Below are 25785 nucleotides of genomic sequence, written 5' to 3' on the forward strand. Positions count from 1 at the left end.
AAAAAGGAAGAAAGGTGCAGAATATACAATCAAAAGTTGCACCAGCTTCTATAATTTTTTTTTCCTAGCTCTCTTTTTTCTTTTTCTTCATTTTTAAATCGAATCTTACAATACTTTTAAAGGCGGAAGAAACGTAGAGCTCAGGTAATCAGCGTCTGTATCGTCCTTTATTAGTTACTTTATAATAGCTAAAAATCAACTTCTAAATTCCAATTGGAATCCAGTGGAAAAAGAGCCCCTCTGTGGAATCTACTGTATTCAAATCTCATTGTTATTGTTTGATTTATTATTTATTTAATATAACATGACCCAATTTTTTGTCTGTTTTCGAGGGGACTTGTTCGTGGATATCAAATGGTATCCAAATCCAATAGAAAATTCAACGAAACTTGCTCCTAGCGAAATACTAGTTTAATCTAAAATGGCCTGGTTTTCAGATATAATATGTGTTAATATGTACTAAAAAATATTCTGAGCGTTTGCTGGCTATTCTACTTCTCTTCGTGGATTGATACGGGTTTTAGAACAATTTTCGGTGAATTTGCGTTGATTTGACCCCCTCCGACGACCATGATGAATTAGGGTAATTGTAGGTCATAAATTTGTTGTTCTATTGTGTTTTTCTTTCTGTAGTTATCATATTCTTCTTTCATCATTATTGCTCGGAGACTATCTTTTAGGTGAAATCACCTGTCTAGTTCTACTCAACAGTTTGTTGAACGCCGGCCAAATGAATAAATAAAATAAAAAACTATATTTTAGAAATATTATTGAGCATAGAATTGAGAATGGAAAACGATTTTAAGTACGCTCCAATTTACTTGTTTAGATCACTTTTACTGGACACTTGAATAAAGAGATATATCGATAAAAAACATTTATCATGCCGAGTTGATGATTGGACACATTGAATATTGGACACATTGAATATGGATCTAATTGGATATCTTGGAAAATATTTTAAGTTTAATTTTTAGAATATTTTCAATTTTTTGGAAAAAATAGACTTAATATAATTTCCAAGATATCCAATTAGATCCATATAGGCTATGCAAATATAAAAAGGAATATGGATTTTCAGGACTTTTGAAGTAGTTTCAATAGGACTTCAAAAGGCTTGTTTAAAAAATCCACGATGGCGGCCTTGTGGTCACGTGACCTGGTTTCCATGGTAACATATATGCGGTAATTGCTTGCCTTGAAGAATTACTACTACGAGCCAAAATTGGGAAAGATTCATAATAAACTGTCAAAGATATGAATAAATAACTGATTTTCCATCACTTCCTCAAAAGAGCCATGCCTTAATGGTGCTGAGTTTGAAAACCCGTAAAAGCTTAAATAATAATGCCAATAAACGAGTAAACAGCTAAATAAATTAAATGAGCGAAGGAAGGAAGGAAGGATATAAAGCGGAACGGATGTTAAATTAATGAATGATATAATGAAGAAACGAATGAATAATTAGTTATCGCAAATTGGAGAAAACATATACAAACAGATATTCTTTTCTTGATGACACAATGATGGATGTCAATTTGATTTTACTTTATTCCTCCACGGCGCATTTTTCATTGATTTTCACGATACAAAAGGTGCAACTAAACTGAAATCATATAAAGTTTTCGATAAGGTTTTACAATAGATATACTTAGCAAGCATCTAGGTCAAGAATGGAGTTAGCGTTACACAATGCACTACGGGATTACTTTACGGGATTACTTTAAATCAAGGATGGGATCTCTGCATTGAATGTGGCCTATAAATTCAGTTTCATCTTTGGTTTAAATGTTTTGTAATCGCATATTGATCACACAAAAATTGGAAATGTTGGTGGCGGTCGTTCTTTCGTTGTTGGGATTGTCTCTGGTGGTGGTGATGTTGTTGTTGTTGACTTTTTAGGAACTGAAAACAAAAATATCATAATTAGAAAGATGAAAGACGACTAGTTTGTTGTATATTTGTATACACTTATTTCAATAAAGTTAGTCACCAAAAAACTTAGAAAGCTGAGATCACTGAGGATCATGGGAATTTTTTAACATCAAACAAGTAAAGCTTTTGATACGATTTGCAGCTTTAGGATGCTCAGAAGAGGTGAGACTGTAACTGCTAAAAGATCTAAAATCCCTCAATCGTTATTAAAGCAGTTGAAACATGTAAAATGTATCTACCCATAATCCTTGTCGGTCTCAGCTTTATAGCTTTTCAGGTGACTAGCTTTATTGAAATAAGTGTATATTAATGACCAACCAACCAACCAAAGACGACATGTTTTTATTCGCAACATAAACAACGAGAACAATCAGTGGAACCTTGAACGACAAATAAAACTGGCGGGCGTGAAGACAAACTCGCCGTACCGGACGAATTTTTAACTACTCAAAAATCTAAACAGTATACGTATACCATTTCCATAAAATCGCGCCTCTTTAAATGAATAAAAAGTACGTTCTGTTTACACGGAACCGGATCAATGTTAGTGGTTTTCTATCTGAACTTGCGCAAAACATGTGGCTTTCCGTACGAAACGTTATCCAGAGAAGATCGATGTTCACATGCTCGGTGTCGTTCAATTTTTTATCGTGATCTGAACGGAACACCTAAACGTACAACTTTTTGACCGGTTACAAATTCGGTACCGTGTAAACACAGCCTAAACTCAACAACCAAAACTCGTTATGACTTTAGCGTGAATATTTGCCAGCAAGTTAGCCAACGACCAACCATGCTTATAACCCGCAGGTGTGCATGGTGACACACATATTGAAGTATCAAAGGGGGTTCACACAAAGATGAGAAGATAGCAACCAATAGTAAAGGGGGGGATCACAGAATAAAGAGGGATCAGTTAATCTTCATGATGTGTCTGATGTTGCAATAAAAAATCATCCGACCCCCAAGGATTAGAATATTGAAAAGGTTAGACGTCACCGAAGGAAAAGGAATGGAGAGAGGAGGGGAGGGAAGGTCATTGTACACTATCTATAACGTCAATGACGTCAAGAACTAGACATTCAGGACAGCATATTCCAGCAACAACGTATTATAACTTACCACATTTAGGCCGAAACATTTTCCAGGTATACTGATATAACTTACCACATTCAGGGCAACATTTTCCTGGAACTGAAAGAGCTTACCAAATTCAGGGCAATATTTTCCAGGAACTGATATAACTTACCACATTCAGGGCAGCATTTTCCAGGAACTGGTATCGCATCGTATCCATCAGTACAAATACACCCCTGTTGGTTGGTACACTTAGCGATGTTATTAGCACCACATGTGCACTCTGAACATCTAGGTCCTTCACGTACCACCCATGTACTACCGACCTCCATGGGTTTGCCTTCGTGGTAACAGTCTGCAAAATACAAAAGTTTTTTTTTTACCAATGACACTATAGAATTCTCAGACTTTCCAGTAAATGGAGCTAAACGAATTTGGGCACTCAGTCTGTAAGTTAGCCGTTCCCTGACTTTGATCGGCCTTGACTGTGTTTCAGAATGGGTGTTGCTAGCTTGAACGACCTTCATCTTGAATACCAGAAATAGAATCCGAGAACTCATGCAGGGGTGAGGGACACGTGTCCACGACTATTACGGAGCTTCTAAGTGTGACGTCGATCAAACAATATCCGGTTCCAAATCTAAAAGCAGTTCTATAACGATTTTTTTTTCGCGAAAAGATGTTCTGTCCAAAAACCTAATTGTTTCGGGTGGAGTTTATATGAATCATTGAGGAATTTTTGCTTTACCTTACGATACGTTCGCTGGTTTTTGTGAGCTGGCTAGCAGCGGCATTGGACCGAAAATACATCACAACTTAAAGCTGTATACCACCACCCATGATCGCGGATTTACATTGAAAGGTAACCTATACTCACCACAGACAGGACAGCATTCACCAGTAGCGTTCCTCCATCTGGAACACAATCCCTCGTACCCTGTTTCACAGAACATTTGTACTTGACAGTCCATAGCCTGACCACCAGAACATATACACTTCATGCATTTAGAGTCATACACGTTACTGCTCCAGTCGTTGGGGATCATCATTTCAGCTTCTTTGCTGTACTCTTTACCGTTGATGTTACACCCTTCGACCGGGGATTTGGGAATCACTGAAGAAGACGAAATTATAATTCTTAATGCTTAACGTGAAAAGTAAAAACCTGGAAAATGTTGCACTGGCCTACAGTTGGAAGCAGGGAAGGTACTTGCCATAGGCTACTTGCATCCTATCATTACAGGAAGTCCAGTGCTGATCATTTGCTACATATTCTGAGATTATCGAGTGTATAAAGATCAGAGCAAGGCATGACTTGTTATATGATAGTATAATGCCATTCAAAACACTTTTCAGTCAAGGTTTTGGTTTGCAACTAGTTTGCAGACACGGCTAGGGCGTTATGTAAGCGCATTAGGTCACACAAACCACAATAATTTGAAGGAACAGTTGATATCAACCCATATAAATGATCAGCTTACTTGACTGGGTCAAAGATGGTTTTGAGGAGATCTCATTTATCTCCTAACTTTCTGAGTAGCATTGCTCTGGAAATTTTTATCTTGTTTAAAAAAAAAAAAAAAAAAAGAACACGCAGAGACAAGATGGCTCTTCTTGTCATATACCTCTCAATTTCATTGGGATTTAAAGGCTCTATCGCATTTTACCTGTTATACGATAGACCATGTTTGCCCATCCTTTCCCTACTCCGTGTTCACAGCTGGATGACACACCGTACATGTTGTACCTTCCTTCTGCTACGTCATCACTCCAACACTCGCCATAATACTGAATGCCAAAAACCACTTTGTAGCCTCGCTCGTAAGCGTTCTCCGCGCATGCTTTGATTACGTCAGTCGTTTTACTTCCATCAGGAGCATAGAATCCGCGGGCGTTGAAGTACATGTTGCGTAAAGCTCTAGGCGAGTGTGCGTCACCGAAACAACCAACGGCTTGTACCTTCACGTTTACTATAAAAAGAAAACTCAGAATTTGACTCAGAAATGAATGACATGAATGCATATTTCCATATTTCCAAAGATCTATGACTTATTGGTTCGTTGGTTCGTTGGTTCGTTGGTTCGTTGGTTCGTTGGTTCGTTGGTTCGTTGGTTCGTTGGTTCGTTGGTTCGTTGGTTCGTTGGTTCGTTGGTTCGTTGGTTCGTTGGTTCGTTGGTTCGTTGGTTCGTTGGTTCGTTGGTTCGTTGGTTCGTTGGTTCGTTCTCTGAGGTCCTTCTTTCACTAGTCTATACTGTCTCTATATCTCAGACGCCCTCAGTTACTGAAAAAAGAATAAGAATTCGCCTACCGGTATTTTCCTTGTCGTCTTTAAGTGACATGGTAATGCTCTATATAATGAGAATTTTCAAATCATTAGAGAATGTTTTCATTTTTGTTTCTAAATATTTTGAAATCATAAGAGCATGTTCTTTTATTTCATTCACTGCTCATCAGATATTGCTTTCTTCATATCAGTTTCGAGTTCCAAATTACCGCTGTGTTCCTTGATTACAGACTCATTTACACAGAGTTAGCCTAGTATCAGTGTATTCAAAATTCACTTTCAAACAATACAAACACTTTGTAACTCGACAGACCCTGACTCTCAAAATTGTCTTGAATACTAGGAAAATAGTATCACAAGGAAAAATAAAAATAAATGCTACAAATTCCATCAAGAAGAGTGATTCATTTTGTATTTCTATCGTTAGCCTCGCATCCACAATACGTTTGAAAAAGGACCATCTGATTTGATAAAGTCATTTGACTGACGAGTGAATTCCGCATTGGAATTCACGAGAAAAATCGATATCGCACGAATCGTGAGCCCCGTGCGGTGAATGCATGAATGCTACATTATAAAATAATCTTGAGGTGAATATATTAAATGTAATACACGGCGAGAATTGGTTTCAATCGTCATGTCGAAGATACGTTCGCTGGTTTTCGAGGACAAAATGGTTTCATTCGGTCTAATATTCCTAGTACTTGTCCAACGGCATGTAAGCTAAGAACTGAGACGAAGTAAAACGATTGCTGAACTTGGTCACTCAAGATGCATGGGAAAGGTTTGTGGAAAACTTGGCAAAACGTTCACAAAACCTACCGTACGCCGTGACCTCAAGGTGGCATCAAAGACAAGCGAAGCTAAGACTGCTTCTGATCCTGCTATACTCTGCATCATAGGAATCTACCCCGGCGGCAAAGTAAGTTTAGATATTCTTGCTTCCATATTATCTCCTAACCAAAGCGTAATTTTTTAAGGACAAAGATTTATCTGAACTAAACAAAACGTGCTGGAACTCTGACCTAGGTACAGGGCCGGGTTGTACGAAGAGTATATAGCGCGCTGACCGGTGGATAAATCCTTATCCAGTGGATAAATCGATGCTGTTATACAAAAAAATTATCAACCGAATAAGATTCCCAGTATCCGTCGATCGGATGGCGCTATCCACCCTTCGTACAACCGGGCCCAGGATAGTTAATGAAGCGCTTTTTGATTAATATAGAGCTAGTTACGCATATGAGTTATCTTTAATTTTCTATTTTCGGCAAAACCTTTTGTGCTTTCCGACAATGTTATGGTAACGCCTTGTGATTGACGTCAACCAAAACCTTCTTCGTCGGGATAGAAACAATCGTAGAGGGCGCGTGTGATTGAGAATGGCGGTAATTTCGCGCGTGTAATTGAGAAGCGCTGTAAAAGCATCAGACGTAGTTTTTCTAGTCAGCCGAGAGATGCAAATAAACCATGATAAGAGTTACAATTATTGGATTACATTCGTTGCCAAGTGAGTGTTGGGCTTCCTAGCTAAGAGACGAGAAACCATTTTTTGTTAATATGTTTCGGTTTCTTAGCATGTTTGTTTGCCTGTTTTTGTTCTTCATTTTTATCTGTGTGTGATTGTGTGTGTGTGATTGTGTGTGTGTGAGTGTGTGTGTGTGTGTGTGTGTGTGTGTGTGTGTGTGTGATTGTGTGTGTGTGTGTGTGTGATCGTGTGTGTGTGTGTGCATTATCGTTGATTGTTGTTCGTTTTTATAAAATTCGTCAGTCAAAGCACGCACGTGACAAAATGAATACCGGTAAAGTAAGTAAGTGAGAATTTCTCGTCTGCCAATCAACACGTGATTTAGACGTCCAACCTGGGAATGGCGATTTCTTTAATGATTTTTTTTGTTTAATTTACTTAAAAAGGTGATAATATGTGAGGTTTATTTAACGTTTTTAAAAGTAAGGAATTCATACAAGTTGAACAAGGCAGAGTTCTTTGCCGCGGAGGTAATTCAGCAGCACATGAAAGTATTATGTTATAAAATCAGCTGTTTAGTTAGTTGATAGAGGGAAACTATGAACTATACTTGACTAAAGCAATTACTCAAGTGAAAGTGGTTTTCCGCGGGAAAAAAATCGTAGTTACTCTTCAGATAACCATGAACAGTAAAATTTCCCTAAGGAACTAACTGCAAGAAATTATTCTTCGTTTGCAATAGGCCTTTTCATAGTTTAAGAATCGATTCCACTGCGCATGCGATTTTATCCCGAATTTCTCACCTTCTTTTGTCTAAACCTTCTTTTGTTCTTAAAGTGCTACTACGACGAAAATCGCTCAAACTTGGATTCAGCTGAAACTTCCTAAGAATACTCTTTAAAGGTCCAATAATCACTGTATGAAGTGTTTTCTCGATATTCAGGACGAAAGTATGATATTTTTACGATTATTTTTTGGAGTCTGTGACGTCATACACTCAACATCGAACATCGCTCCATACATTTCTTTGTAGTTTATGATCAAAATATCAGCAGTAAAGGGAGAAGGAAATACCCAAACACACCAAAATATAAATTATAGTCACAAGTAATGTGAAATAAGCACATTAGCCACCCTTTGGGCTTCATAGGAATAAAATAAATTAAGGATTTATATACAAAGAAATATATATAGCAATGTTTGATGTTGAGTGTATGACGTCACAGACTCCAAAAAATAATCGTAAAAATATCATACTTTCGTCCTGAATATCGAGAAAACACTTCATACAGTGATTATTGGACCTTTAAAGAGTATTCTTAGGAAGTTTCAGCTGAATCCAAGTTTGAGCGATTTTCGTCGTAGTAGCACTTTAATTAAACAAAAGAAGGTGAGAAATTCGGGATAAAATCGCATGCGCAGTGGAATCGATTCTTAAACTATGAAAAGGCTTATAGACGTCATAGCCGCCATGTTGGAAGAATTTGACAAAAGATTTTTCAATGAATTCTTTTGTTATATCTTCCAACATGGCGGACATCCCTTTTGTTATTGTGCTCTCTTGGGATTGATTGCAAACCAAGAATGGGTAAACTTCGTCGCGCGAAAAATTGTAATGTGTGAAATTATTATTAATTATAATTAATATCCGTCGACTTTATTATACACCGAATCGAAATATGGCGACCAATTTGAATAACTATTGTTCTGCACTGACCAGCGACTGACTAGCCTCCTATACATGTGAAAATGCTTTTATGTTTCCACATGAACACGAGGCTAGTCAGTCGCTATTCAGTGCAGAACAATAGTTATTCAAATTGGTCGCCATATTTCGATTCGGTGTATAAAATCAGCTATTCGACAAATCCGTTTTAATTACTTATTTTTAATGGTACTGTAGTCTGCATTGCCCAATTTATTTATTTCTATTTTTTAAATTTTATACTTACTGGCTGGACGGCAAACACCTTGAGGGATGAAAAATACCAAACCAGAAAAAGGCATTTGGAAAGTGAGAGCATGATACTGAATGGAAAAAAAAAAGACACTTTTAGTTAATATCTTACGTGGTTGTTAATAGTTTTTAATTTCTCCATTCTTTATTTCTTTTGTTCGTTCGTTCTTTTCTTCTATCAGTTCTTCTTTAAGCTACCTTGTCCCTCGTTGCTACTTTTTCATACGACTGAGTTAAAAACTGATTACCGCACATGGCAGTTATTTTAAAATGTCTCAAGAAAATATCAGTTCTATATATATATCCTCACTAAAGTGTTTACCTTTCGTCTCGTGTTTCTTAGCTTGTCAAAGCTCGGTTCAGCCGTTAGTCTTCAGTACTACCTTCAGGGTGTGTCGTGCTGAATACAGTGCTTCAGTAAGCCTTGTTGGTCCACTTATAGCACAAAAGTGGTCAAGCATTGATGTAACTACTAGACCTCCACGTGGCTCAAAACAATTTGAGTCCAATTCGTGCTCAGTGAGAATCTATTAAAACGATAGTCTGAATAGAATTGAACTATTATAATGATCTCCTTGTCAACACGTATTCATTGTCATAATTGTGGTGCGTTTGGCTGCTAATCATATTGCTATAAACTAATTTCATTTTGGTCTCATTTGAATGGAAAATTATATACAAATTAAAAAAAATATCCTTTTAGCAGATTTTGATTACACAATGTATATAATAATTTGAATTCTGAATGCTACTTGTGCTATTCTCATAAATAGAAGCATGATAAATTTCTGAGATATATTGTGATATATTAGTTTCTCGCCAGTACACGTGGAAAGCAAGCAATTATAAAGAGAATATAGCCTCAAGGAACGATTATTCTTCACGTAAGAAAACTGCCTTTACTAATTTACAAAAACAATTGTGTTGTGTAGTTGTAGAAAAAAAGTTTTCTTGCGCGATATAGCAACGATTTTGTTATTCATTTTCTGCCTTTTTCATTTAAAAAAATGTCATGATTAAAATGAAAAAATATATATACATATGTCGAAGCTAAACTAAGTGTGATCGGGAATTTTTAGTACTAGAAGCTTTCTTAAAATGCATGTTTTTTTTCATAAAGTTACTGAAGTAAAACTATAAAACGGCGTTTTCTATGTCTAACATCATAATATACCCTCACTAACTCCAAGACACTAAGAATAACCTGCAAAGCAATTGGGTATTTTTTTTTCCTGTTTCAAGCTAGAGGGAATTCTTCGATTGCATGTTACTTCATCGCGGACTCTCGGGTGCGTTGGTGCCATTTAACAAAAGATATCTTATTAGCATCCATTGTTAACGGTACCACAATGGCCGCCGTGTTTCTGTCTTTTGTCTCTCTTGGTAATGCTTGCAACCCATCAATTGGTATAAAAAGTAAAGGATAGAGCGAAGAATTCGAAAAGGTGACATGCACTCATTATATTACGGTGCTGTGTCACTGCTGTGAATACTATTGTTCAAGCCTGGGATTCGAATTCTTAAGTTCGAGTCTCAAATGCATCGCATATAAAGTTTGTTTGATGTGTTGTTCTCTCCCTCGCCACAAGACGTTTCCTCCAGGTTCTATTGGGTTGTCGCGGTCTCCTATATACGCAGCCGCTATTGGAGTGAGCGTTGCGTGACGACACTAATAGGGGCTGCGTTGGAGGCTAGTTAGGGTTTTCAATCCTCTTTAAAAGTCAAAATGTGTATTGCGTGATATAACGTTCAGGACGTAGAGTTGGGTGATCCGTAGTCGTAGTGCCCTATAAACACAGGGCGCACTTCTAATAGAGAGTGAGCGTTGCGTGACTACACTAATAGGGGCTGCGTAGGAGGCAAGTTAGGGTTTTCAATCCTCCCTCTGTAAAAACCAACATGTGTGTTGCGTGGTATGACGTACTGGACGTGTAGTATTATTTTTTCAAATTTTATTTATTGTTTTTATTGTTTTGTTTTTTTTACTGATACTTATTTTATTAAACTTTAAATTTTTTTTTCTTTTTTAAAGAGAAACTTAGCTATTTCACTTTTCCATGATGCAAAGCCTGCTTGACACAATAACAATAAGCCCGGTTCTCGTTCTAAAACATCCAAACAAAAGCGCAAGCGGTTGCCTTAGGGGTCATTCTATCTATGATCGTTTATAAGCCTGGCTCTGAACACAGGTGTTAGTGATAAGAGATCCAAGTTTCTACTCTTTCAATTCTTCTTAAGGCACACCATTTCAAAACAAGATTTATCCTCAGGGACTTCTATAATTCAATCCTTATATTACAATGATTTAGACACTGGTTTAGCTGTCACGACTGAAAAACAAACAGAATGAAACCGTTATCTTTATGATATTTTCCAAAATAAAAGTTGTTTTTCTTTTTCCTTAGTGAATCAAGGGAGCGGTAGTGAACGCGTCTCTCATCTCTGGGGTCTCAGAATCGCTTACTGAAGTTGGCTTCATATGCATGTGAGTAAAGTTTGTTAGTTCTCTCTCTGAAATCCGGTGTTTTATGTGCATTTTATCTTATAAGCATGTTAAAATCGCGCATTATAAATATTTATTATTATTATCTTTTTTCCCCTTTTTTTCTCCCTCCAAAAACCTAACAAGCTATGAATTTCAATTCGTTTTATGACTTATGACTCAGCCATTGCCTGACTTAGATCACCGCAATTGCCTTAAGAATTCCGATAAATGTCAAGATAACAAAAGGAATTTTCATCTATATTTCTTAATTGGGTACTCCTCCCATATACTCTTCTTCCCCCTCCGCTTGCTTCTCCATTCCCCCTCACCCAGAGAGCTGTTAGACCAGCTACGTCTTGCTCTGATGAAAAAGATTACTGAATTCAAAATTCAAAATAAGGCGAAATTAAAACAAAACAACAGCGGGGCTTCAACTGATGAAAAAAAATTAAAACTATTAATTGAGATTAACAAGTCTCGTTGTTTTACGATACATTGATAGGCACATTACCTTTATAACGATAGACCATATTCGCCCAGTCTTTTCCTAATCCGTGCTCGCAGTTCGTTGACACACCGTACATGTTGTAGCGCTCCTCTGCGGACCCATCGCTCCAGCACTCACCATAATACTGAACACCGAACATACCAGGGAAGGCTTGCCGGTAGGCGTTCTCTGCGCACCTTTTGATGACATCTGTTGCATCAAAACGGTCGGTCCACTTGATCAGCGCACGCCCGTCGTAGTACATATTGCGTAGGGCGCGGCGTTCTTTATCAACAAAGCAGCCAACAGCTTCAAACGTTATGTACACTTTTGAGATAAAGATACGTTGGTATCAATAGACACGATTTATGGCCTCAAAAAAGTGCAATTTGTACCATCCGATAAATGGCAAGTTTGCATAGTAGAATCGTGCGTGGGTTGTTGAGCATAGATGGCATGCATTATTTGCCTTGCACTGATCAAGGGCTTGGGTGGCAATGAGAGTCATTCAGCCGATAAATTATGTACAAAATTAAGAATTATCGCTAGATTATAGACTTGTTCATTTTCAATTATACAGTCACTTCGTTAGAACGCTGCGCATGTCTAATACAAATTCTCGTAAAAATAGTCCCCTTCACAGTTCCCGGCGCCATTTTGAAAGGTAGCCATGCCTTTGCATCAAAGCGAGACGAACGGTGCTTGCAATGATAGAAACATGTGAATAATTGCCCAAGGTTTTTAAAAAAGTTAAAAAAGGTGTTAAAAAAATTGTTTGCTGCATACCGAATAGACCTTTTTTGCTACGAAGATTTTTTTTTAGATTTGAGAGACCACGTGTTAATCTCTTGGGAATTAGATTCGTATTGAGTTGTACCATATTCACGCTCTTCTCATGTGCAACCGTTAAACAAAGAAATAATACCTTAGGGAATGAAAGGTGTTCTGAAATGGAAAACACTGCGTCCAATGCAAGCGTAAAGGTCTACTTGAGGAAGAGACACGTGGTCTGAATTGAAATGCATTGGGCATTGCTTTTACGCCTAAGCTCCGTTCACCATGATTACTGTCATCAAGATTGTACGAATTATTTCATACTCTTGCTGTGAATAAAAGGTCGCTTACCTTTGTTGCCTTTTTCATCTTTAGATGACACAATCGTCTGTAAAATGAAAATTTCTTCTTATTCAATCTTCGCTTAAAAAAAAGTTGAGCTAAACTGTGCCGTTTGCTTGACTTTTGAGAATAGCGACGTTTGGAATGTGCCTTACCTCGTCAGTGCTCCGAACACTCAGTGGAAGAATGACACAAAATACCACCAAAACCAAGTGGAATATTTTCATCCTTAAATCATAAGATTAAACAATCAATTGGTTGGTAAAGAAAAAAGGTCTTGAATGCTCACACTTGCCAGACTGGACTTGAAAAGCTCCAGCCTACCAAGGGGAATGAACGAATTAATGAGGCTAATAAACTCAGTAGCCAAGAGGATGTCTTAGTTTGATGATGATGATGATATAGATGATGGTGATGGTGGTGATGGTGATATGGTTGTGATGATGATGACGATAACGATAACTGTGATGATGATAATCTATGCTTTTACTGGCATAAATAAGTTAAATTTAAAGCTTAAAAAATGGAAAAAACATCATGAATGAACCAAAATATTGAGCCAATATCAATAAAATAAAGGTTTTTCTAGTGTTCACCAAAACGACCCCCTAGTGTTTAGTGATATATGTTCATCACTGCAACCTTGAAATATTGAAAATGAGGCGCTTTACACACACGCAAGGCAATAAAAGACGTGTAAACATGCTCAATTAATGGGAAGGCTATTGCAATAGAGCTTCAATAAAGAGTATGTACAAGATTTCTTCAAAAAATTTTATGAAGGTTTATACACTTCCAATATGTAAATGACTGTTGCGTCACCACAGGCTTCATTAAAAATACAAATTTGACTGGTTTACACAAACAGTATTTAGAATCATCATCATTATACTCAAGATTCCACAATGTTTATTGTAAATTTGATTACTCATAATGACTAGTGTTTAGTATAAAGAAATTAAAACAAATACGTTTAAATGAGCCAACATAATGGAGGTATATACCTTCAAAACTTAAAGACGCAACATTCAAATAAAGAAATATTTCACCATTCAACTATTCACTTTATGTAGAATCATCAATACTGAAAGTATCGTGTCAGGGGTTAGGTGCACTTGAAGGCAAGCGACAATGGAGTATTTGACTTTAGTTACCTGTTTATCGGCCATTTCTAGCAAAGATTTCCATTTTAATTTAGTTTAGCAATATTAAACGATCATAACGATCATAAAGTGTTGTATGTGAACCATTCTAAAAAAAAAGCTGTCCTTTTTCTGACAACATGATAGGAACTTCGTTGTCAAGAAAACTCGAGGAAATGCCGGATGGTATACGCGCAGCGGAAAGATTCAGTAGGACGATCAAACGACAACCTATCAAAAAAAATTATATCCTGCCATTATAAGGTCCTTAGGAAACTATCAATGAGTATAAGATGAAAGAAAACTAAGTTAACTTTAGAGATATGTATATTTATTATATAATTACCAATGAAATATCTATTTTTCTCTATTTCGAAAAATTGTTATTTTCACACGTGAAAATAACATGTTATTTTCACGTGTGAAGATAACACCATTGCGATGGCTATTCAAATATACACGGAAAGAATTGTTTGAAAAAGCCAAAACATACTTCATTGATAATTATATAATAAACAGAATATTATATGGGCGCTTGGAGATACGAAATTTATTTTCTCGTGTTGAAAATCTCTCACTCGTTCGCTGCGCTCACTTGTGAGAGATCTTTTCGACACTCGAAGATAAATTTCGTATCTCCGCGCACCCATGTAAAATCCTCTATGTAGTATTCAATGTTTAATTTATATCCGATATTTCCAGTGATCTTATTTAGAAAAACGTTTTTTTGCGGTATCATTACGATCTTTCCATTCTAAGGTAATTAGAAATCTAGCATGAATGAGTATAAGATTAAGAAAACAAGCTATGTTAAAGAGATATTTAGCATTGAGTGTGCAGATTCTATCCGATATTTTCAGTAGTCTTATTTGATTAAAAACTTTTCTGTGATTTAATTGTAATTTTGCCATTGTAAGGTCCTATAAAGAGAGATTGCGGGCAGTATTCAATGTGTTGGTACTACATGTCCCATACTTGATTGTTTTATTCTAAACTCGTACGCATAGCGTAAGGTAAAGACTACAAATAGATAAATAACTTAGTAAATACGATATAACGAATAAGAAAAGCTACGAAACATTAAAATGCAAAAAATGATAAGAAATAAGGAAAAGGAATAACTTACATTTGTGTATAAAAGGGAGAGAACTGCGAGCACCAACTAACTAAGTATTTGCATAGAGGGCTTATATAAGGCGTACAAAAACTCCTAAGGGACTAGACTAACAATTACGAAAATACTTAGGCTGAAACGAGTGAAACAAAAGCTATAGAGCACTTATATAAACAAACCTAGGACAAAGATAACTTTCAGATCTTCAGATATTCAGATCTAACACAATGTGCAGCGAAAGATGAGTAATATATATGTGGTGTATTCGTGTTTTATCATGCAAGGGTCATATACAGGTGTCAATCAATGCAAATCTAACAATATACGTTCTGGCTAGTTTATATCCGGCCTTTGCAGTGCTCTCGTTCGAATAGAAACCTTCAGAAATCTATTTGTCATTATGTTGTCTACATTGAGATAATAATGTAGATTTACTTGAGACACACGTTTGTTTAAGACCCGAGTTGATCAGCACATTTCTGGTTTTCAGTGGCTTTTACATGACTAATACTTTCGTAAATTTGAAAATCGTGAAATAATACCATTGACTGAAGGGAGCCAGTTCGTAGGCTACGTCCACATTAATGGGTCATTAATGTTTTTTCGAAACGCTCCGTTATCGTTTTCGCACCGAAAACTCATCGAATCTATATCTTCCCGTCCATGCACTAACGTTTTCATAGCGTTTTGGCCTGCCCATTCTAAGACGATCAAAAAAGCAGATACAATCGACAATAACGCAATATCATCATTTGTGCATATGAAAACAAAAGCGTGTCGGTGTGAATGACGCCCGCGTTTTCAAAGCTTATTGTAAGCCTACATTTTCAAATATCTCCATCCTGGAAATCGTTTTCAAAGCAACATGCGTTTCCTGTCCTTTTAGAGTAGACACAAGGCCAAAACGCATGAAAAAGTATGCGTTTTCAAACGAAAACACATTAGTGTGGACGTAGCCTCAAAACATATGTATATTGATTTCTAAGATTAGAATTGCTTCCAGGAAAGATTCACACGTGCATTGGCAATCAGGCAATGACGAGAGCAGTTGCGCTACCAAGACACTTTACCCAATCTATGCGCAGCTTCAAAACGGATTTTCATCACACGCGTTTTCACCAGATACAGGAACATTCATTGCAAAATAAAAATTATTTTCAATGTTCAAATCGTTTTGTTAAAATCGTTTGAATATGAAGTATGATCAACATTTGATTTGTTGATAATCGACGTTTTCTTTGTAAGGTGAATACCTTGTTTCTTAGGTCTTTCGTTAGGGTCCTTCCTTCGATTCTTCTGTGTCACTAGTCAGACCTCAGTTTTCTATATCGATATTTTTATAGATAATATTACAAGCTTAGCGACTGTGGCAGACTTTTTTCTTCCTATGACCTCTAAATGGCGGGTTTTAACAACCAAAAAATAAATGATAGAGCAAATGTCCGAGGCAGGTGAGAAGTCTTACAGATAACAACAATCGGAAACAAATCTTAATGTTTATAAGTATAAGTCATCGATCAGTTTTTGTTTTGACACGAGAACTGAATTGATTATTGCTATTTAGCAGATAGATAGTTTTTTATGTTTTAAGGGGGGGGGGGGGGGGGGAGAATGACATTATTTTGATTGAAGTGCCATGCCATACACTATCCAGTTTATATATGCCATTTGACCCAAAGTATACTGACAACGGAACCTGTAGATCAAAAAGGAATTTAATTACACCTTTTTACTTACGACACGAGATATTATGGCCAAATAAATCCCCTCCCCCCTATTCTCCACGTTAGTCAACGAAAGATCTTTCCTTTAAATAAGAATGCGGACAGGTTTTTTATGTATTTTCAAGTGGACTGCGCAAAATAAAACTGCACATGCTTGGCCTGCGAATATCCTTTTGCACTTTCTGACTCTCATCAAGAAACTATATTTTGAAGAAGAAAAAAAAAACACGCAAAAGAAAAATGGCAAGCGGAAAACTTTCTGAAGATTAGCAAGTTTCCCATGATTGGATTTTGTCCGGTTGAGTAGCTGGAATAAAGTATCGTACCGGCTTAGTCTGGCTTTACTGACCAAATTTAAGCCAAGGATGAACTAACTACAACTGCTATATTTATGGTTTTCTAGTTTCTCCTGGCGGGGAACTTAGTTTTCAGTAGCAACATCATCGGAGACTTCACGTAAACGTACACGAAACCTTTCCTTTTTACAATTCACTATTAAACGTGACTAGCAGGGTTCCGTTGGTTCTCGGTGGCCCTTGATTCGATAGTCGTTTTTTTCTACCTACAGACCTATATCTCTGCAAAACCCAATGCAACGCAACACGCTCAAATCTAAATTCGATCTTTCATTTAGTCATTAGAACCTGTGTTTCATTGAGAAGCCCGAAGTTTTTTAAGAGTTTGTTAAAAATCGTGTTTGCCTTGTTTTAATAAAATCTCAAAGTCGTCATGGCATTGATAAATTAGAAGTGTAGAATGCAATGTAGTATATATATATATATATATATATACACTCGATTGCAGAAATGTTGTAGTATACATTTATACATTTATACAAATACCTAATGAGATGCATATCGCAATTTTACTTTTTTAACCCTCAAAACCAATTGATTTATGATCTGTAGGATGTAAAACACAAGAATAAAATATTTTGACGTTTATTGAATGAAACAAATAATAGATAAAGCGAGCTTTCTGTTTTGCATATCATTAAATATACTGAATAAATTAGGTATTTGTATAAATGTATACTACAACCTTTCTGCAATCAAGTGTGTGTGTGTATATATATATATATATATAGTAAAGAAGACTGATATACAGCTAATTTTAAAATCACGAAAGACGGATATATTTAAAGATAACTACCTCTGTTTATTTTCGTAGGATTTTGTTTTCACACACTGCTTACTATTGATGCACTTACCACGACGTCTTTATTGATTTACCAAGACCATTGCTATTTTTATTTTTTAAAGAACACAAGTCGACTACGTACGCACCTTCCTTGTTTACATACATTGCCAACAATAAATTATAAAATCTCATGAAGAACATAAAAGTAACTACTAACAAAATGACTTAAAAGTTTTAAAACTTCTAGCTTGAATAACAAAGACCTATGGAACTGGATGTTTTTCCATCCAGCAGAGAAAATGACCGATTGCCTTGCTTCCTGCGAGCAATGCATTGTAGTTGACTAGGATTCTTAAGCAGATCAGTACTGAGCTCAAAAAGTGTGACAAAATTACTCCATATCGGGGGGAGGAGGGAATGTTGGTGGTGGTCTTTTTGTCGTCTCTACGAGTATTTCGGGAGTTGGTGTTGGTGCTGTTGTAGTTACTTTTGGTACTGAAATATAATGAAACGGAGAGTTACTGATATGACTTTCTACATTTAGCACAACTTTTTCCCGCTACGGATATAACTTACCATATTTAGGACAGCGTTTTCCATGAACTGATATAACTTACCGCATTTATGGCAATATCTTCCAGGTACTGATAAAACTTACCACATTTAGGACAGCATTTTCCAGGAACTGGTATCGCATCGTATCCATCAGAGCAAATGCATGAAAATTTGATGGTACACTTAGCGATTTTATTATCACCACATGTGCACTCTGAACAAGATGATCCTTGACGTACCGCCCACGTGCTGCCAGCTTCCATGACTTTGCCATCGTGGTAACAGTCTGGAAGAAAAAAGGATTATCAATTGTGATTCACAGCTATTGTAACAAAACTCATTTTCTAAACGCTATCTGATACTTTGAAGCAAAGCACCGCTGACAGTAATAACAACGGGGTATCTAATAATGACGTTAATTTATTTTACCAATCAACTACTCAAATATGTCCAAAATTCTGGTTGGCGACCCAACTGCAAACACATAGCGGTTTGAGCATGCGCAGTAATTAAAATTCGTGTTGAGCATGCGCATTAATTACCACTGATTCAAGTTAAAATGCGTGCGGGCTCGAAACCTTTTGAGCAAGAAATCTAGAGAATTGTGGAAGAAAAAAAAAAAACCAAAATGAACAAAAATGTACTAGGAATCATTTTAATGCAATAATACAAATATTGAGGACCGTTTTTTCGCATGATCTTACGATTTTTGAACGATGAATCAGTACTTCTAGCTCCCGTAGAGTAGGCATTGACAGATAACTGAACCTTCGCTACTGAAGAAACGTGAATAAGCTATTTACAGGATATAATCACTTGACTAATATTAACTGGCAAAAAAGAGGGGTTTACTGCCATGAATAAAAACGTTTTCAAACTTCTACTTTCTTTTTGCGACAAGAGCTTTCGATCTTAAGACTTGAAATATTTGCATGCTTCCAACCAGCAAAACAAGGGACCATGGACTGAAATGTTTCGTTATCAAGTTGTTGCTCGATGCGGCAAAGGGTCTATTGTTAGTTTTAGTGATACTTACTCACCACAGACAGGACAGCATTGACCAGTAGCGTTCCTCCATCTGGAACACAATCCCTCGTTCCCTGTTTCGCAGTAACTATGTACTTGACAGTCCTTAGCCTGACCACCAGAACATATACACTTCATGCATTTAGAGTCATACACGTTATCGCTCCAGTCGTTGGGGATCATCATTGCAGCTCCTTCGCTGTACTCTTTACCGTTAATGTTACATCCTTCGACCGGGGATTTGGGAATCACTGAAAAGAAGTTGATGAATAGATCAAGAATAGGGACTAAGGTCATAATAGAGGTTAGGTCATAACGGCTGGGATGGAGTTACCCCTTATTTATCACTTCTGGAAGTGAAATCGTTGATCTTGTGCTGATGTCTGTCTGTGCATAGAAATAGTCGCTACGGATACCAATATCAAGTAGGTATATGAGGTGGAGACGGCGTTTGCTGGCACCCACTACCTAAATCACTATATTCGGTTCCCTATAGTTTGAGACCATTGTTGTGAGACCATTGTCTTAATATTGAGTCTATAGTATTAAAAAATATGGCATCTGAGATTATTTTTCTTGCATTTTTCTTTTCATGCATCTTTCCTTGTTAGTAATAAGCCTTTTCATAGTTTAAGAATCAATTCCACTGCGCATGCGATTTTATCCCGAATTTGTCACCTTCTTTTGTTTAATTAAGAACAAAAGAAGGTTTAGGCCCCGTCCACACGTATCCGGAAATTTTTGTATCCGCAATTTTTTTTTTCGGATACGAAAATGTTTGCGTCCACACGCAGCGTATTCGAATCGTTTTCACCGTCCACACGTGTCCGTTTTCGTAGAATTTGCGGATACGGTCACAAAAATTTGAGGACACGTGTGGACGCAACCCGTGTCCGCAAAAAATAAAAAAATAAAAAAATAAAAAAATAAAAATGCGGATACAAAAATTTCCGGATTTGTGTGAACGGGGTCTTAGACAAAAGAAGGTGAGAAATTCGGGATAAAATCGCATGCGCAGTGGAATCGATTCTTAAACTATGAAAAGGTTTATTATAGTTACTACCAGTAGAATTCTATATATAATATGTGAATAGACTAGATACTTGAACTATTTTTTAGCTTTTCGTCAATAATATTAAATAGACCAAGAATATCTCCGCCTCATTAATTATATGCCGCATCACAGAGCATGCGCAGATCCAAAATTGTTACGAAGGAGGTTCGAAATCATCGGACTTAGGAAATCTTATTTCGCGTGTGGCGGCTTTGTCTTTTTGTTCTTTTAATAAACCTTAATACCTGACATACGATAGACCATGTTAGCCAAGTCTTTCCCTACTCCGTAGGCACAGTTCGAGGATACACCGTACTTGCTGTATCGCGCTTCTGCAGACTCATCGCTCCAGCACTCGCCATAATACTGAATACCGAAGATAGTTTTGTGGCCTTTACTGTACGCATGTTCTACACATGCTCGTATGATGTTCGTAAAGTCGGGTTCAGATGACCACTTGATAAGACTTCTAGCGTTGAAGTACAATTCACGAAGAGAACGGGCTTCATTGATTTTGTCACTATAACATCCAATGGCTTCGTATTTTACGTTCACTTGAATTCAAAACAAGAACGGCTTATAAGTTTCGGCTTATGAGTATCTCGTTTGCAAACGCAAATACCTCTAATTAAAATAAAAGAATATTTGTCTTTGGTGAGAAGGTTTTCAAAAGTTGAATAAACGGAAATCAAAGGGAACGATGAAAAACCTGGTCATTTATGCCGTTTAGTGCGGAATGGAAGTATTTAATTTTTCTATAAATAAAATGAAGTGAAGTGAATTGACGGAAAAAGCGTGACTTTTGCTCGCTAGACTAAGGTTTTCAGTCATCATGCACAGCTTTTAATAATGAGCGTAAAAAGTGTGTAGGAGAGACCGCAAAAAAGACACTTTATTTTAGGGCATTAATTATACATTTGTATCATATAATTATCCATAAACAGAATATTACATGGGCGCGCGGAGATACGAAATTTATCTTCTCGTGTTGAAAATCTCTCACTCGTTCGCTGCGCTCATTTCGACCCTCGAAGGTAAATTTCGTATCTCCGCGAGCCCATGTAATATCCTCTATATCTTTATCATACGGCTACATCTTTTTACAATAAATTCCCAAATCCGGAAAAAATCGACTGATTAAGATTGTATCTTTGAGTCTTTCGCGTTCAGACATGATAAATGTAAGATTGCGTAGATTTTTAAAGATAGTACGCTCTTCCAAACACTGAGGCAACAAGTATTTCTCTCTTCGCGGGTCTTTGTTTTTCTATATACTGATCCCATCTCCTATGGTTCTTAATTAAATGAAGGCGATTTTTCACGACTTTATGGGCAGCTTTCATTTTTATCTAAATTGGGCTCCCTGTAGCTAACTAGCCATCCATTGCATTTTTGATCGAGATTTGGCTCTACAGAAAATGACAACATACTATACAGTTACTTCGTTAATCATATCCTTTTTGTAATCACTACCAAATCCTGCAATCTGATTGGTTCAAAGGAGTGCAATTAATTCCCAAATCGCATCCTTAGGAGCTCTTAATCGTATCCTTTTGAGCTCTTAATCGCAGCTTTTTTGGAAGAACCAATCACAAAACAGAATTCTTATATTTAGCCAATCAGAGAAGAGAATGATTAGCATTATTCATGAATATTTAATGATTTGCTGATAAATCGTTTATTTTATACCAGGAAAAACCTAATTGATTTTCTTCTTCTTCTACATTAAATTGATAATTCTGCACTCTTAATTGTGTCTTTTTCTTGTGTATGATTACAAAAAGGATATGATTAAGTGGTAATCGAACTTCGTGTCGTGCAATTTTGGACCAAATTCATACTTGTGATTAACAAATTGCACTCCCGCTATGCGATCGTGCAATTTTGTAATCACTCGTATGATTTTGGTCCAAATTGCACTCCACTCAGTTCAATTACCATCATTTACCATGCAATTTGACTCACCCGTATTTCCGTTTTCATCTTTGACTGACAACATGTTCTACAAAAAAAAAAAAAAAAAAATAGGCGAGTAGATTTTGTTTTTTCTTTAAAACCAAAATCCTTGTTGATAACGTGCTTACATTAAAATGCAGATTTTTTGGTAGAGGGCGTGATTATTGCAATGCATAGGTTGAGTAAAGCACTTCATAGCGCATAGTAACCAGAGGCGTTAATAATAGAAATTACCTGATCAGTTGCTCTAATTCCCAGACAGATAAAACATGAAATGACGAACAACCACCGGAATACCCTTAGACTAGGTGCCATAATCCCCTTTTGTTTTTCTAAAAAAAAAAAAAAGAAAAAAAAAAAAAGCGATCAATATTGGTTATCAAGTATTTTGGTTATCTTCTCCGTTTTTTTCCTTTCCTTTCCTTTTCTTATCTTGTTCTCTTTCTGATTCCTTACTTGTTTTTCTAGAGACTACATTTCTTCTTTTCTTTTCTTTTTTCTTTTAACTCCTTTTTTAACTCACTTTTCTTTCTTTTAATTTCTCAATTTCTCTCAGTGAGATTTCAATCTCATTCTCTCGACCAATCTGTTTTCATGTCTTCCTAATTCTAGCTGCTAGTTTATATTATCTTTGCTCCTTCTGTTTTCTTTCATTGTAATCTAATCTGTCCAGTATAAAGTAGTTAATAGAGAGTTTTAGATTGACTTTTTTTTCTCCCCGCAAACGGCAAACGTGACCACGTTTTCATAGTTTCCCTGTATTTTACTTTACCTTTTACAAACCTTCTCACCAAACGCAAATACTCTTTCGTTTTTCTACTACTTGGACTTTTTTGCGATTCTTTTTCAGTCATTTAAAAGAATTTTTTACTGGTCAACTGACGTTTCACGTTTGCCGTGAACGTAAATCTAAAACTCTCTAATACTAAACATCTCCCGGTGTCCAAAAAAAGAGGAAGAACAAGAAGAAGCCATTCCTTTTATTTTTCATCACAAAATAAGGGTTGCCATAAATTTAGGGACATTCATAATCACATGTTATACCAAACTTAATACGACTTACCTTCAGCTATGTGCTGTCGACTTCAATGTGTTTCTTTTCAGCCTTGGAGGTAGTGTGGTAAAAAAAATTAAACTCCTGGGGTATTTATCATTGCAGGTCAATCTAACGATGTTCAAGCAAACGTACAGGTGCAAGTCGGTACTGCCTTGGTCAAAAGATTTTGAATTATCTACGAAAAAGAAATTAAAATAAAAAACTAATTAGTCGATGTCTTAATGGCACTATCTCTTATCTCTGTACTTGAAAGAACTTACTGTCTTTTTTTATATGATTTTTTTACTCGTAGATTTCGAAGAACAAAAGAACAAAAGAACAAAGGAAAAGATGGGTTTTCAAAAATCAACAGCTAACTACATCTAGACATTTTATTGATTTGCAGCTAAGTATTAAGACAGATCTTTAATGTTCAGTTTATAATTAAACTCCAAAGTGCTTATCACTCTTCAAACAAAGATTACATCTTGTTTCATTAAAATTAATTCATTCTCGACGTTGATCACTTTTTGCTGGTCATCGCTTGTACATTTGAACTAATTCCAGGGCGATCAGTCAGTGATTAAGATATAATGCGCTGCCCACGACAGCTATTAGGTTGTGATTATGGACGTCATAAGACGATCCGTTAGAAAGTATGACATGTTTTGGGGCAAAGTCGATGCTAGATATAAATACATAACATTATTATGACATTGAGACATTAATTTAGTTTTATATCGTTATAGGTAAGGTTGTTAGGTTGTGTTATGTTGTTAAATATCTATCCCTCAAGTGTGTACCAGATTTGATCGTTAAGAATAGCGCAGCGCACTGATACTAAAAATAGCTTCGGACAAACATTGCACTCTGTTTAACCGCTACGAGGATTATACGAACCGATTTTGTTATTTTTACTTAAAGTTAGAATAATAACCCATGTAAACTAAGATCAACTGCGATCGGCTGTGAAAATTATCTGCTGAAAGTAAACTTGTAAGTTTGTTTGTCCGAATTTCGCCTTTGGCTTCGTTTTTATGACGTCACGGTTGCGCTGTGCTATTGCAAAGAGTATTACTTAATAGGAGAATAAGACTAACAACTTCTTTATCCAGAGACGCAATCTCCTTTTGAGTGGCATCTTACCAGCCATTTGTATTGCCCTTTAGGGTGTGTAGGATCAACGCGCTGTTTATCGCATATTAATTCTTCGTTTGCACGTTACGTCATCGCGGCCATGTTGGTACCATTTAACAAAAGATTTCTCATTAGCATCCATTGTTAACGGTACCACAATGGCCGCCAATGTTATTGTCTTTTAACTCTCTTGGGAATGCTTGCAACCCATCAACATAAAGACATCACTAGCTTTTCCTGTATTTTTTAAGAGAGAGAGAGGGGGAAAATCATTGAAAATAATGCATGAAACTGATATTGTGATGATTTCTAGACATCTTGGCCATGGCTTTCAACAATTGCCCTATTTCATTACAGACGTTGCGGTTTGTTTACATCGGCTAAAATGATAGAAATTTAAGCTTCATTTTCTTCTTTCGAGATATTTAGCGTAATATTTAGTTGTTCTTGCCTTCACCAGCACATAAACCAAATTTCATTGTGATTTAAGATGTGTTGTTGTCATTCCATCTCCCCTCCAGCGACCATGACCTCTAGCGTTAAAACAATACTTTTTTTGATGTGACATCATTATAGAGCAATTCGGGGAACTCGAATCGTGAAAACTCATTTTTTTTCTTTTTTAGACTATTACTTTCTGAATTTTCTACTGTTTAAAAAGGCCTCTAAAATGAAGTAGCAAGGTCAAATATGTAGTCACCGAGTGATCAAATTAATTCTTATTTCAAATCGATTGGGTCAAGGGATGACTTTCGTGTTCACTGTTAAATTACTTCTTAATTGTAATCACTTACATTGCGAATATGTTGAAACCAGCAAAATTAATAACGAACTTTCCGCAGCCGTTCGAAAAACATCACGCTAATAAAAATGATATATAGATAAGAAACAAATCAAATAATCAAAACGAACAAACAAACTAAGAAAGATAAACAAACTAAAGCAAAAACACGAAGCAAAATAAAACGAAACGAAACTAAAAGAACAACAAAACGAACAAACAAACAAAGAAAAACGAACAAACTAAAGCAAAAACACGATACAAAAAAAAAAAAAAAAACAAAAAAAAAAAAAAAAAACTAAAAGAACAAC

The 25785-nt window shown here is 36.3% G+C and overlaps 3 protein-coding genes across 4 annotated transcripts; all 3 read right to left on the minus strand.

Moving 5' to 3' along the window:
* Nucleotides 1–1538: 1538 nt before the first annotated feature.
* LOC116287168 (uncharacterized) lies at nucleotides 1539–9214 on the minus strand. Its single transcript, XM_031693811.2, has 7 exons — nucleotides 9044–9214; nucleotides 8717–8792; nucleotides 5321–5360; nucleotides 4680–4982; nucleotides 3890–4126; nucleotides 3185–3367; nucleotides 1539–1905 (listed from the first exon to the last, which is right to left on the minus strand). The coding sequence occupies exons 2-7, from the start codon at nucleotides 8786–8788 to the stop codon at nucleotides 1811–1813; spliced, it is 930 nt and encodes a 309-aa protein (XP_031549671.1). The 5' UTR covers nucleotides 8789–8792; nucleotides 9044–9214; the 3' UTR covers nucleotides 1539–1810.
* A 1456-nt stretch (nucleotides 9215–10670) lies between these two features.
* LOC116287170 (uncharacterized) lies at nucleotides 10671–16506 on the minus strand. 2 transcript variants are annotated; one of them, XM_031693813.2, is made up of 5 exons: nucleotides 16319–16506; nucleotides 12965–13037; nucleotides 12819–12855; nucleotides 11718–12020; nucleotides 10671–11051 (listed from the first exon to the last, which is right to left on the minus strand). In XM_031693813.2, the coding sequence occupies exons 2-5, from the start codon at nucleotides 13034–13036 to the stop codon at nucleotides 11017–11019; spliced, it is 447 nt and encodes a 148-aa protein (XP_031549673.1). In that variant the 5' UTR covers nucleotide 13037; nucleotides 16319–16506; the 3' UTR covers nucleotides 10671–11016. The 2 variants fall into 2 exon arrangements, with proteins under 2 accessions (XP_031549673.1, XP_031549672.1); XM_031693812.2 differs by lacking the exon at nucleotides 16319–16506 and adding an exon at nucleotides 15078–15284.
* Nucleotides 16507–17926: 1420 nt separating this feature from the next.
* LOC116287167 (uncharacterized) lies at nucleotides 17927–23752 on the minus strand. Its single transcript, XM_031693809.2, has 7 exons — nucleotides 23584–23752; nucleotides 22755–22852; nucleotides 22530–22566; nucleotides 20810–21118; nucleotides 19525–19761; nucleotides 18588–18770; nucleotides 17927–18424 (listed from the first exon to the last, which is right to left on the minus strand). Exons 2-7 carry the CDS (start codon nucleotides 22833–22835, stop codon nucleotides 18321–18323), a joined length of 951 nt encoding a protein of 316 aa, XP_031549669.1. The 5' UTR covers nucleotides 22836–22852; nucleotides 23584–23752; the 3' UTR covers nucleotides 17927–18320.
* Nucleotides 23753–25785: the final 2033 nt, after the last annotated feature.

This window comes from Actinia tenebrosa, unplaced genomic scaffold, assembly GCF_029948245.1.
Source record: "Actinia tenebrosa isolate PJP-AT-01 unplaced genomic scaffold, QUT_ActTen_1.0 PGA_scaffold4__44_contigs__length_22323623, whole genome shotgun sequence".
NCBI lineage: Eukaryota > Metazoa > Cnidaria > Anthozoa > Actiniaria > Actiniidae > Actinia > Actinia tenebrosa.

Bases quoted from the DNA above. Each gene is read 5' to 3' on its own strand.
- LOC116287168 (XM_031693811.2), bottom strand. From the start codon at position 8,788: ATGCTCTCACTTTCCAAATGCCTTTTTCTGGTTTGGTATTTTTCATCC. The intron at 4,983-5,320 runs GTAGGCGAATTC...TTCTTTTTATAG, and splicing joins AGACGACAAGGAAAATACCG to TAAACGTGAAGGTACAAGCC. The intron at 1,906-3,184 runs GTAAGTTATATC...TTTTGTTTTCAG, and splicing joins AAAATGCTGCCCTGAATGTG to TTCCTAAAAAGTCAACAACA.
- LOC116287167 (XM_031693809.2), bottom strand. From the start codon at position 22,835: ATGGCACCTAGTCTAAGGGTATTCCGGTGGTTGTTCGTCATTTCATGT. The intron at 22,567-22,754 runs GTAATTTCTATT...TTTTTTTTGTAG, and splicing joins GAATTAGAGCAACTGATCAG to AACATGTTGTCAGTCAAAGA. The intron at 18,771-19,524 runs GTGAGTAAGTAT...TTTTTCTTCCAG, and splicing joins TCAATGCTGTCCTGTCTGTG to ACTGTTACCACGATGGCAAA.
- LOC116287170 (XM_031693812.2), bottom strand. The intron at 12,856-12,964 runs GTAAGGCACATT...TTCATTTTACAG, and splicing joins GTGTTCGGAGCACTGACGAG to ACGATTGTGTCATCTAAAGA. The intron at 12,021-12,818 runs GTAAGCGACCTT...TTATCTCAAAAG, and splicing joins AGATGAAAAAGGCAACAAAG to TGTACATAACGTTTGAAGCT.